Below are 13,777 nucleotides of genomic sequence, written 5' to 3' on the forward strand. Positions count from 1 at the left end.
AACCTAACCGTCCAACATTAGGATTTAGCAGACATCTACAGAACATTTCATCCCAACAAAACTGAATACACATACTTCTCATCAGCCCATGGAACTTACTCCAAAATCGATCACATGTTAGGTCACAAGTCTAACCTCAGTAAATTTAAAGGAATAGAAATTATTCCATGCATCTCCTTGGACCACCATGGAATAAAACTTGAACTGAGTAACAACAGGAATCTGCATACTCATACAAAAACATGGAAGTTAAATAACCTTATGCTGAATGATAGCTGGGTCAGAGATGAGATTAAGAAAGAAATCGCCAATTTTTTGGAACAAAACAACAATGCAGACACGAACTATCAGAACCTCTGGGACACCGCAAAGGCAGTTCTAAGAGGGAAATTTATAGCACTGCAAGCCTTCCTCAAGAGAACGGAAAGAGAGGAAGTTAACAACTTAATGGGACATCTCAAGCAACTGGAAAAGGAAGAACATTCCAACCCCAAACCCAGTAGAAGAAAAGAAATAACCAAAATTAGAGCAGAATTAAATGAAATTGAAAACAAAAGAATAATACAACAGATCAATAAATCAAAAAGCTGGTTTTTCGAAAAGCTCAATAAAATAGATAAACCCTTGGCCAACCTAATCAGGAAAAAAAGGGTAAAATCTCTAATCTCATCAATCAGAAACAACAAAGATGAAATAACAACAGACTCCTCAGAAATCCAAAAAATCCTTAATGAATATTACAAGAAACTTTATTCCCAGAAATATGAAAATCTGAAGGAAATTGACTTATACTTGGAAGCACGTCACCTTCCAAGACTTAGCCGGAATCAAGTGGAAATGTTGAACAGGCCCATATCAAGTTCGGAAATAGCAACCATACAAAACCTCCCTAAAAAGAAAAGCCCAGGACCAGATGGTTTCACGACTGAATTCTACCAAACCTTTAAAGAGGAATTAGTACCTATATTACTCAACCTGTTCCAAAAGGTAGAAAAAGAAGGAAGACTACCCAACATGTTCTATGAAGCAAACATCACCCTGATCCCCAAACCGGGAAAAGACCCAACAAGAAAAGAAAATTATAGACCGATATCACTAATGAATATAGATGCAAAAATATTCAACAAGATCCTAACAAACAGAATACAGCAACACATCAAACAAATTATACATCATGACCAAGTCAGTTTTATCCCAGGATCTCAAGGCTGGTTCAATATACGTAAATCTATAAATGTAATCCAGCACATAAACAAATTAAAAAACAAAGACCATATGATTCTCTCAATTGATGCAGAAAAAGCTTTAGATAATATCCAGCATCCCTTCATGATCAGAACACTTAAGAAAATCAGTATAGAAGGGACTTTTCTTAAACCGATAGAGACCATCTACAGCAAACCCACAGCCAATATCATATTGAATGGAGTTAAATTGGAATCATTTCCACTCAGATCAGGAACCAGACAAGGCTGCCCATTGTCTCCATTGCTTTTTAACATTGTAATGGAAGTTTTAGCCACTGCAATTAGGGATGAAAAGGCGATCAAGGGTATCCATATAGGGTCAGAAGAGATCAAACTTTCACTCTTCACAGATGGTATGATAGTATATCTGGAAAACACTAGGGACTCTACTACAAAACTCCTAGAAGTGATCAAGGAATACAGCAGCGTCTCAGGTTACAAAATCAACATTCATAAATCCGTACCCTTTATATATACCAACAATAGTCAAGCTGAAAAAACAGTTAAGGACTCTATCCCATTCACAGTAGTGCCAAAGAAGATGAAATATTTGGGAATTTATCTAACAAAGGACGTGAAAGATCTCTATAAAGAGAACTATGAAACTCTAAGAAAAGAAATAGCTGAAAATATTAACAAATGGAAAAACATACCATGCTCATGGCTGGGAAGAATCAATATTGTTAAAATGTCTATACTACCCAAAGCAATATATAATTTCAATGCAATCCCTATTAAAGCTCCATTGTCATACTTTAAAGATCTTGAAAAAACAATACTTCGTTTTATATGGAATCAGAAAAAAACCTCGAATAGCCAAGACATTACTCAGAAATAAAAACAAAGCAGGAGGAATTACGCTACCAGACCTCAGACTATACTACAAATCAGTAGTGATCAAAACAGCATGGTATTGGTACAAAAACAGAGAAGTAGATGTCTGGAACAGAATAGAGAACCAAGAGATGAATCCAGCTACTTACCATTATTTAATCTGTGATAAGCCAATTAAAAACATTCAGTGGGGAAAAGATTTCCTATTTAACAAATGGTGCTGGGTGAACTGGCTGGCAACCTGTAGAAGTCTGAAAGTGGACCCACACCTTTCACCATTAACTAAGATAGACTCTCACTGGATAAAAGATTTAAACTTAAGAAATGAAACTATAGGGGGCGGTGCCTGTGGCTCAGTCAGTAAGGCGCTGGCCCCATATACCGAGGGTGGCGGGTTCAAACCCGGCCCCGGCCAAACTGCAACCAAAAAATAGCCGGGCGTTGTGGCAGGCGTCTGTCGTCCCAGCTACTGGGGAGGCTGAGGCAAGAGAATCGCTTGGGCCCAGGAGTTGGAGGTTGCTGTGAGCTGTGTGAGGCCACAGCACTCTACCAAGGGCCATAAAGTGAGACTCTGTCTCTACAAAAAAAAAAAAAAAAAAGAAATGAAACTATAAAAATGCTAGAGGAGAGTGCAGGGAAAACCCTTGAATAAATCGGGCTAGGCGAGTATTTTATGAGGAGGACCCCCAGCGCAATTGAAGCAGCTTCAAAAATACACTACTGGGACCTGATCAAACTAAAAAGCTTCTGCACAGCCAAGAACACAGTAAGTAAAGCAAGCAAACAGCCCTCAGAATGGGAGAAGATATTTGCAGGTTATGTGTCTGACAAAGGTTTAATAACCAGAATCCACAGAGAACTCAAACCCATTAGCAAGAATAGAACAAGGGATCCCATCGCAGGCTGGGCAAGGGATTTGAAGAGAAATTTCTCTGAAGAAGACAGGCGTGCGTCCTTCAGACATATGAAAAAATGCTCATCATCTTTAATCATCAGAGAAATGCAAATCAAAACTACTTTGAGATACCAGTGAGACTAGCCTATATCACAAAATCCCAAGACCAGAGATGTTGGCGTGGATGTGGAGAAAAGGGAACACTTTTGCACTGCTGGTGGGAATGCAAATTAATACGTTCCTTTTGGAAAGAGATATGGAGAACACTTAGAGATCTAAAAATAGATCTGCCATTCAATCCTGTAATCCCTCTACTGGGCATATACCCAGAAGACCAAAAAGCACATCATAACAAAGATATTTGTACCAGAATGTTTATTGCAGCTCAATTCATAATGGCTAAGTCATGGAAGAAGCCCAAGTGCCCATCGATCCACGAATGGATTAATAAATTGTGGTACATGTACACCATGGAATATTATGCAGCCTTAAAGAAATATGGAGACTTTACCTCTTTCATGTATACATGGATGGAGCTGGAACATATTCTTCTTAGTAAAGTATCTCAAGAATGGAAGAAAAAGTACCCAATGTACTCAGCCCTACTATGAAACTAATTTAGGGTTTTCACATGAAAGCTATAACCCAGTTACAACGTAAGAATAGGGGGAAGGGGGAGAGGGAGGGGAGGGAGGGGGTAGGTGGGTAGAGGGAAGGGGATTGGTGGGATTACACCAGTGGTGCATCTTACAGGGTATATGTGAAACTTGGTAAATGGTCTGTAAAGCTAGTGAATGATGCCCCATGATCATATCAATGTACACAGCTATGATTTAATAAAAAATAAATAAGTAAAATAAAATAAAAAAAAATAGAGATGGGTCTTACTCTTGCTCAGGCTGATCTTGAACTCCTGAGCTCAAGCATTTCTCCCATCTTGGCCTCCCAACGTGCGAGGATTACAGTAATGGGCCACTGTGACCTTATTTAAAATATTTTTTTTCCTCGTCTCTGTTTAACATGTCAGCCTCAGTGTCCCTCACTTTTTTCTCATTCATGAGAAGGACCCACTTCCAACTCTCTTTGGAAGTGCTTTAAGCTTTCTCTGTATTTTATTTATTTATTTATTCATTTATTTATTTATTGAGACAGAGTTTCACTATGTTGCCCTCGGTAGAGTACCTTGGCATCACAGCTCACAGCAACCTTAAACTCTTGGGTTTAAGCGATTCTCTTGCCTCAGCCTCCCAAGTAGCTGGGACTACAGGTGCCCGCCACGACGCCTGTCTATTTTTCGGTTGCATTTGTCATTGTTTTTTAGCAGGCTCAGCGTGGGCTCGAACCCGCCAGCCTTGTTGTATGTGGCCGTTGCCGGACTCACTGAGCTACGGGCGCCAAGCCACTTGGTAATCTTTTTTTTTTTTTGTAGAGACAGAGTCTCACTTTATGGCCCTTGGTAGAGTGCCGTGGCCTCACACAGCTCACAGCAACCTCCAGCTCCTGGGCTTAAGCGATTGTCTTGCCTCAGCCTCCCAAGTAGCTGGGACTACAGGCGCCCGCCACAGCACTATTTTTTTGTTGTAGTTTGGCTTGGGCTGGGTTTGAACCCGCCACCCTTGGCATATGTGGCCGGCGCCCTACTCACTAAGCTGCAGGCGCTGCCCGGTAATCTTTTTTTTTTTTTTTTTTTGGTAGAGATAGAGTCTCACTTTACCGCCCTCGGGTAGAGTGCCATGATGTCACAGGACTCACAGCAACCTCTAGCTCTTGGGCTTCCGTGATTCTCCTGCCTCAGCCTCTGGAGCAGCTGGGACTACAGGCGCCCGCCACAAAGCCCGGCTATTTTTTTGGTCGCAGTTCAGCCGGGGCTGGGTTTGAACCCGCCACCCTTGGTATATGGGGCCGGGGCCCTACTCACTGAGCTACAGGCGCCACCCTCCCCCCCACCACCACCCCAGTCGGGGCTAGGTTTGAACCTGCCACCTCTGGCATATGGGACTGGCGCCCTACTCCTTGAGCCACAGGTGCCGCCCACTTGGTAATCTTTTAATTGGATGTAAATTTTACCTGGTTGGATGTTGGATATTTTTCTATTCCTATAAATATCCTTGAGCTTTGTTACCTTTTTAAGAAACAGTTTGATTTGGGGTGTGGGGGGATTGCTTTGTGTGGCAAGATGAGAGCAGTATTTAATTTAGGGCTAACTTTTCTTACTACTGAGGCAAATCCTGTCCCTACCTGATGTTCCATGAATTAGGAGGTATTCCAATCTGACGAGTGGGAGCAGGTATTATTCCCAGCCATGTGTGAGCCTCTGGGCTGGTTTCTTCTAATACTGTCAGACGATTCTTTCCCTAGCCGCAGGTAGTTTTCTCACTAGCGTGCGGTGATCAGTACTCAGTGGATGATCAGCTGAGGACTCAGCTGGGCCCCTCAGCTAAACTCCTGGGTACTCTCCCCAGGCAGTTCTTTTTTCTCTGGTCTTCCACCCTGTGGACTCCAGCTGCTGTTTCCTCCCTGGACTCTGGTACATCTCCTTGCGTTGGGGAGTCTGCCGGGCTCTGCCTGGCTTCCCGCTTCCCTTGCAGCAGCCTGTAAGCTTTTCTCAGGCACTAGCTGGGGCACTGGGAGCTCTTACTGTATTTCTTTCCTATTCCAAGGGATAACCGTCCTTTGTTCTTGATGTCCTGTGTTTACACAAAGGTATGAACACCAGCTGTGGGGATCTTGGAGGGCTAGTCCAAAAGTTTGTCTGCTGCAGTGGATATAAAGATGGCTTGTTAGAGAATGTGGCATGTGAGCAATAGATGGTGTAATATTATAAAAGAAGGTACAGGAAAAGTCATAAGCTGGTACAGGGGTGCGGGTTTATTCAAAGTTGAATTGAGTATCAAACTACATGACGTATAATATGCTATCAGAAACGGAGGTACGGAAATGTCATCATCAAAGTGAGGCTGATGCTTCCCTGAGAATGTGCCTCACTGGTCCCTGCTTGGTAGCACCTTCCTCATCTTCCAATGGAGTCCTGCTGCTGCCTCTGCAAAGCTGCCTTGAACCCCTAGGTGAAATGGCTAGCTTCCTTCTCTGAGTATTGTGTTTATACGTTGTTTTCTTTATTTTTAAACCTTCTCTTGTGATTATGGTCTGGTTGCTGTCATAACCCCCCCCCCCCCCCCCCCCCCCCCCCGGTCACAGAATGGTTCTGAAAAAGGCTGTAAGTCTGTATGGCATTGAAGTCCTTGGCTCTAATGGTAGGTCTACCAGTTGGGTAGGTCTGGCTGGGAATTCAGCACATTATTTAAAAAATCTCTAAGTATGGGCAGTGCCTGTGGCTCAAGGAGTAGGGCGCTGGTCCCATATGCTGGAGGTGGCGGGTTCAAACCCAGCCCCGGCCAAAAACCACAAAAAAAAGAAAAAAAAAATCTCTAAGTATCAGTTTCTTTATCTGTAAAATGGAGGTAAAAATGTCTGCTTTGTAGGGTTATTATGATTTGTATACAGTGACTAACAAATGGCCTGGCTCCTGAAAGGTATTCTGTGTATGTTAGTTCCTCCTTGATTTATCTTTTGTCTTTGGCACTCATTCCAGTGAAGATAGTAGGAATTCATAAATGTAGGTCTAATTGAATATCAAACTACATGTATAATATGCTAGCAAATGGGAACATTTAATTAGCTGTATTATCTACAGATTTAGTAAAATATTGTTTAACTTTAGTTTTTTGTAACAGAAGCTAAGTAGTGTTTGCTGCTTGAATAGTCTAAAAATGTTCTTTTCTTTTAGTTGTATAATATAATAAGAATCTGCTGGAAGAATAAATCAGATTACTGGTCAAAATAAGGAGCCCGGTCTACTGTACTGATATGTACGTGTGTTACATGTCTGTGACAATTAGGCCAATTTAAATGGGGGGAAGCAATCAACCAGATAGGTTTTGCTGTAATTATTTTGTCTTAATTTAAAGGAAAACTTCTTTTAATGACCATTTTCAAAAGTTTTTATTTTGGGGTGTCCAATCTTTTTTCCTTTCTGCTGTACACTGGAAGAATAAGAGTTGCCTTGGGCCATACAGCAAACGCTTATGAAAGCTGATGGTCAAAAACTAAAAGGTCCATGCTTACTTTTCAGGATATTTAATACCACAGATAAGCAAAAAGAATCCACACAAAAATCAGCATGTGGACACCCCTGCCACCAATATGTGTATACATAAATCAGTATCATTCAATCTCTTGGATTTGACACTTGGATTTTTAAGGAAAAGGTCAGTATGTCTGATCCATGCACATCTCCAAAGTATTTATGTAGGTACTTGTGATTACTTAAGAAATCTTCTTTGCGTATATTTCATCTTTAAGTATTATTATAGTTATTCACTGTGGAGAATTTAGAGGTACTTATACCATTTTGAATGTACCGTAATTTCAGTATTCTGTCTTATCTGACCAAGCACTGATTTATCTCTGTTAAGAGATCGCTAAGACATCATAGGAAAGAGCTGAGAATTTTTAAATAGTATTTAGTAAATAATGGGACAATTATTGATATAAATATATTATAAAGCTCTATGTCTAAGTAAAATAATATTAAAGTACTAATATTCAAAATTTTGGTGGCTAAAAAGCATTTCAGGAATGGATCTATTACATTGATAATTAGCATAATATTTGAATTGCAAAAAACTCTTCAGTTTAATGAGTACAGCCCTTTTTTACTTAAGTGTCCTATAAAAACCTAAAGGTTTTCAAGCCAAATGATTTCTGTTTAGAATTTTATTTAGAAAGTATTCAGAGCATAAAGTTTTGAATCATATCTCTTTATAAAGTCTGAGTTTTAAAAATGTTAACCCTTTAGGGCAGCGCCTGTGGCTCAAAGGAGTAGGCCGTCCTCATATGCCGGAGGTGGCGGGTTCAAACCCAGCCCAGGCCAAAAACTGCAAAAAAAAGAAAAAAAAAAGTTAACTCTTTAAAAAATTCTTCAAGACTTAAAGTCATTGTCATTCTACTTTAACTTTACTGATGAATAGAAATCTTTTAATCAAGAGTATTACAAGTGGGCCTTTATATTTCTAATTGTCATCAACATACTAAAAGGTACATGCTTGTTAAAATTATAGCCTTGTATGTCCATTACAAAAAAAGTTTTTGTTTTTTTTAATGTTGTATAAGGAAGACCAAAAGGTTTTCTTAGCATAGGTAAATGTTTATTAGTGTAATATTTTAGTTTTAATTCTATAACATTGTGCTCTTTGATATTCACTAATATCATATATGGGCTTTTTTCCAATAATTTCTTTTCTTCTTTTTAAAAATTTAATTTTTTTTCTTTTTACTTTATTCTACCAGAGTCTTCTCAGAACCAATAACTTTTTAAAAGAGCTTATTGGAATATGATTAACATATGATGACCAGTACATATTTAAATGGTGCAATTTAGAAGTCACATTTTATTTTATTACTTCAGATTAATATGAGTGTATAAACAATTAGGTTGCACTGTTTGGGTTTGTTAGGTAAGGTCCCTGTTGTAGTTGTGTCCTGAACCCAGGAAGTGTCCCATATACCCCCATATTGTGACCTGTGGTGGGAGCACACCCATCCCCTATCTTTACTCCCCTTCCTCCTCCCCCCTTCTCTCAACCTGAACTAAATCGAGCTTCTCGCCTATGTGGGTATGTATTAGTTCATCTACTGGTTTCATTAGTACTCATATTAGTTTCATATAAACTCATATTGGTTTTATATTAGTATTCATTGGATAGTTGCTTTTCCATTCTTTGTGATACTTTACCACAGAGAATATTCTCCAACTCTATAAAGGATGCAGTTTAAAAAATATAGACATACTTACACATCTGTGAAACTATCACCACAACCAATGCAACAAACATTTCCATCACCAACAAGTTTCCTCGTGCTCTTTTTTCATCTCTCACTGCCAAACTAGCCCTTGCTTCCCCCAGGCAACCACTGATTTGCTTCCTGTTGTTACTGTAGATTAGTTTGCATGGCCTTGAGTTGATTCTTCTGTATTTTTTTAATCATCACAAATAAGACGTCTATTTGTCATTATTCAAAGTCTGAATTTTAAAGAGATTCACGGATGGGTGGTTCATATCTACCAGCTCATTTAGCTTTAGCACCTGTCTCATCCCCAGTAGCTTTTCCAGAACTACCACTTTTACTATGAAGCTCCATGAGTTTTCCCAATTCAAACTTGGGCCTCTTCAGGAATTTTACTTTTCTAACAAAGACATTATGGAGAGGATAAGTAGATTGGCAAGACTTCTAAGTCCTTTCCAGTGCTGTCTGGAACCAATTTACTGACCACTTCTTCCAAGTTGTTCCTCTGCCTCTCTTGGGTCGTAATTTTCGTGGTCTTTCAGATTTGGCAGACATGTTGGTGCTGAGTGTAAGAGGTCTTCTCTATCTGATTGTTGCATTGTTTAGTAAAACCAGTACAGAAAGATGAAGCAAATAGCCCTTGGTAGTCGTGACATCAACATGTGCTTCTATCATGGTTTGCAGTTTTTTTGCCCCTGGGACACATTTTGTCACAGGTAAGATCCATGCCGTGGTAGTTAGGCAGTTTTACCCTGAACATCTTTAGTAATCACTGTGAATTTTCTTTCTTTCTTTGTTTTTTTTTTTTTTTTTTTTGAGACAGAGTCTCACTATGTCGCCCTTAGTAGAGTACTGTGGCATCACAGCTCACAGCAATCTCAAACTCTTGCACTTAAGCAATTCTCCTGCCTCAGTCTCCCAAGTAGCTGGGACTGCAGGCGCCCACCACAGCACATGGATATTCTTTGGATGCAGTTGTCATTGTTTAGCAGGCCCAGGCTGGATTCAAACCCACCACCCTTGGTGTATGTGGCCCATGCCCTACCCACTCAGCTATGGGTGCCACCCCTTGAATTTTCTAAATGCAACTACATTCTGCAGATTAGTAAGGCTCACTTCAAACACAAGAACCTTAAGGCCATCAGATGCTATTTTTGTTCCTTGTGTCCTGGTGGCTAGTGGTTTTCTAATATTTAATATATTGAGCATAGTAGGTGCTTTCACATCACATGATCCAATCTTTCTTAGAAAATGGATCAACAGGCTTGGCACTCACAAAAAAAAAAAGAAAAGAAAATGGATCAATAGTTTTCTTCTTGGCTCCCTTTTTCCTGCCCTTTGTAAGGGCCTTGTCAACTGCTGTGGTGCCACACAGAGAGCCAAAAGGGCTGTAGAGTTTTATATAAATGGATCACATAGGATATAATCATTTTATTGGTCTGGGTTCTTTTACTCTTCGTAAGTATTTTGTTGTGCGTATGAATAGTTTATCCTTTTTATTATTAAGTAGTATTTTGTTGTACAAAAAGGCCACAATTTGTTTATCTAGTCATCTGTTTTGTTGTGCGTATGAATAGTTTATTCTTTTTATTACTAAGTAGTATTTTGTTGTACAGAAAGGCCACAATTTGTTTATCTAGTCACCTGAGATGGACATTTGTGTTGATTCCACTTTTCAACTATTACAAACAAAGCTGAGGTCTTAGCTATTATGAATAAAACTGCTGTAAACATTGAATGTGTTTTAAAAATCATCTTATTTTCAGTTTTTACCACTTCCTGGCAATCATGGCTGTCATATGGCATGGCAGTGTTTTAAAGTGCCTTTTCCCGCAACCTGGTAATTAGGGAAGGCTATGAAAATACTGAACTTAAAACTCATTTCCTACACTTCAACCATCTTACTTAATAGAGGTATTGATTATGAGAAAGAAAAGATCTCATTTTGAATTTTGAAATCCAAACAGCCTGGCCAACATTATCTAACCTTTTATGATATCCTTAAATACAAATTTTAAATGTAACTGAATTGAAACCTCTAGTCCTTAATTAACCAAAGTGCTTATGCAAATACTTTCCTTACTGTAATGATGTTATGATGAATATTTTTCTAAAGAGAATAAATGTTTCCTAATGACCATATTTTATTTCCATAAGTAAATGTAGCATTTAAAGTCTGTCTTAGTTAATAAATTTTCTCTAGACAAGAAAATATAGAAAAGATACCACATAATGTTATACCTTAAAAAAAATTGAGATACATAATCTCATTTGTTTTTTATTATTGAAAAAACTTTTTACTATTCCTATTTTTATAATTAAAAAATATCATGACTTTGTAGAGTGACTGTTAAAGGAATATATTATGTGTAATAAAATTTCAACCTTTTGAAATAATTTTCTAAGAAGTCTTCCATTTTTAAAGAAAAATATTCAAAGCTTAAAATATGTTGCCCCTTTCTACTGATTTGTTCTTGTCGAGATAGGTATGTTTATGTGTATGTATGTGATGTTTTAAATATGTGTAAATATTTAAATACTTTTATGGCATTAAATACTACCTGTTTATGATAGAATTGTATTACATGTATAGTTTATTAAGAAAGGAGTTTAAAATTTTAGACAATTTAATTTAAAGTGGCATTTCTTTACCTTGATATCAAATATATAACCTTGATACAAATACCTGAGCAATTCTATTAATGTTTTCCGGCTAATCTTATACAACTTTTAATTCCTTACTGAGAACTTATTATAGACTGAGAAAAGGAGTCTTTCATATAGTAGAATAGTAAAATCCTATATGTTCAATTAGTAAGGACTATAGGATTTTAGAAACGTGTCTTCAAAATTCTATTATTGCTTCTCATTACAGTTTAAAGCTAGTTTGTCTGAATGCTTTTGATCATTCTGTGATTATTTTTTCCCTCTTATTAAAATTATAATAAATTTTGGCTCGGCGCTCATAGTACAGTGGTTATGGTGCTGGCCACATACACCGAGGTTGCCAGGTTCGAACCTGGCTCAGGCCAAGCTAAGCAACGATGACAACTGCAACAAAAAAAAGCCGGGCATTGTGGCAGGCGCCTGTAGTCCCAGCTACTTGGGAGGACGAGGCAAGAGAATTGCTTAAGTCCAAGAGTTTGAGGTTGCTGTGAGCTCTGACGCCACGGCCCTTCAATATTGCCTGTTCATGAAGGAACCCTGAGGGAAATGGCCTAAAGTGACTTTCATTTGGAAGGTCAGAGGTCCACCCGGCATTTGTCACCTCCAGGACATTAGAGCACTAAGACCTGGTGAGCCCAGGTGTGGGAATGCCTGGCTTGAAGGGACGCAAATGTGGAATTGAGGCCTGGGAACCCTTACATTCTTCGGCTTCTCCAGCTCCCGGGTCAGGGGAGGGAGTCGGAGGGAGTCGGAGGGAGCCATAGATTAAGAACCATCCCTCTTGGCTCAGCGCCCATAGCACAGAGGTTATGGTGCCAGTCACTTACACCTAGGCTGGCGGGTCCAAACGTGGCCAAGGCCAGCTAAACAACAATGATAACTGCAATAAAAAATAGCCAGGTGTTGTGGTGGGTACCTGTAGTCCCAGCTTCTTGGGAGGATGAGGCAAGAGAATTGCTTAAGCCCAAGAGTTTGAGGTTGCTGTGAGCTGTGATGCCATGGCACTCTACCCAGGGCAACAAAATGAGACCCTGTCTCCCAAAAAAAAAAAAAAAAAAAATTATAATAAATTTTGGTAGTGTATGAGTAAAAATTAGTTGTTCCTTTATTATTATTATTTTTTAATCAGTAGAAAGCTTTATTTGCCAGGCTGAATCATTTAGGCTAAGTAAAAAACTAATACCAATTTTTTTTCTTTCAGATCTCTATAAAAATGGACTCCAAAGGGCTAACTTTGTACCATTCATAGCTGTCCTAAAGGTAAAAAAAAAAAAAATCACTTACTTGTGTTCACTAAGATCATATTGACTGATAATCAAGGATTTCAAACAGAATTAATTTTGATTTTTAGATAGTCAAACACACTGAAGGAGAAGAAAATCTTTTTTATATAATATTCATTCTTGTGTACACTGGAAAAATTGTAACAGACAGTCTAAATTATTCTTTAACTGAAACATTTGATGGTTGTATTTTATAAATTTTAATTTGAGGTTTGCTCATAAATATTATAGTGGAATATTTAAACTTATACATTTACTTCTGAAAAAAATGTTTAATGTTCCCTGTTTCCTTCAGGTTAATGGCCATTAACATGTTTTCCCAGCTATTAAAGTTGCTATTCTAGAATAGCATTATTACAAAAATATTCTAATATATTTAAATGTGATTGCCATCAAGTTATCATGAAATTATGTCAAGTTGAGGCACATAAATAGTTTAAATATTTGTGTGTATCATCACTGCATAGAAGAGTTTAAAATAGTCTTCATTACAATATGATTAAGAATAAAATAGCCTCCATTCTCATGGTTAATTTTAAGTAATTTTTCATGTGATTATTTAATAATTCCACATTTTACCAATATTTATTGAGAACCTACTATGTGTAAAGTGCCACATTGGGCATAATGGATAATTATGAAATATCCTGTTTCTTGCTTGCAAGTCATTTTTAATACAGTTGAGGATGTGAAATATACACAAACACAACAGAAAGCTAAATGCATAGTAAGTACCCAAAAAAGTGTAATTATGTGCCAAAATAAAATTCCCATATTTTTGGTACATAATTTATCCTAGTCCCTATCAACATATCTGAAGAAAGGATAAAGTTCTTTTTTGCTTTAAAACTGAAACTTCAAAATTTTGACCAAGAAGAAGGTGCTAAAATATTTTGTCTTCAGATATTCTAAAGACACAGCTAGACACTCTTTTTGACAGTTACTTTAGTTGGAATTATTGTTGATGCCAAACTTTAATTCCCTGTGCTATACTTAGGAGAATT

The 13,777-nt window shown here is 38.1% G+C and overlaps 1 protein-coding gene across 1 annotated transcript in view; it reads left to right on the top strand.

Moving 5' to 3' along the window:
- Positions 1-13,777, top strand: part of AFG1L (AFG1 like ATPase) — a 216,958-nt gene that overhangs the window by 104,380 nt on the left and 98,801 nt on the right. Inside the window, exon 7 of the mRNA XM_053590851.1 lies at positions 12,692-12,750. Within this exon, the coding sequence (XP_053446826.1) occupies positions 12,692-12,750 (59 nt within the window). The remainder of the gene's footprint in view (positions 1-12,691; positions 12,751-13,777) is intronic.

The sequence above is a fragment of the Nycticebus coucang genome, chromosome 5 (assembly GCF_027406575.1).
Source record: "Nycticebus coucang isolate mNycCou1 chromosome 5, mNycCou1.pri, whole genome shotgun sequence".
NCBI classification, from domain to species: Eukaryota; Metazoa; Chordata; class Mammalia; order Primates; family Lorisidae; genus Nycticebus; species Nycticebus coucang.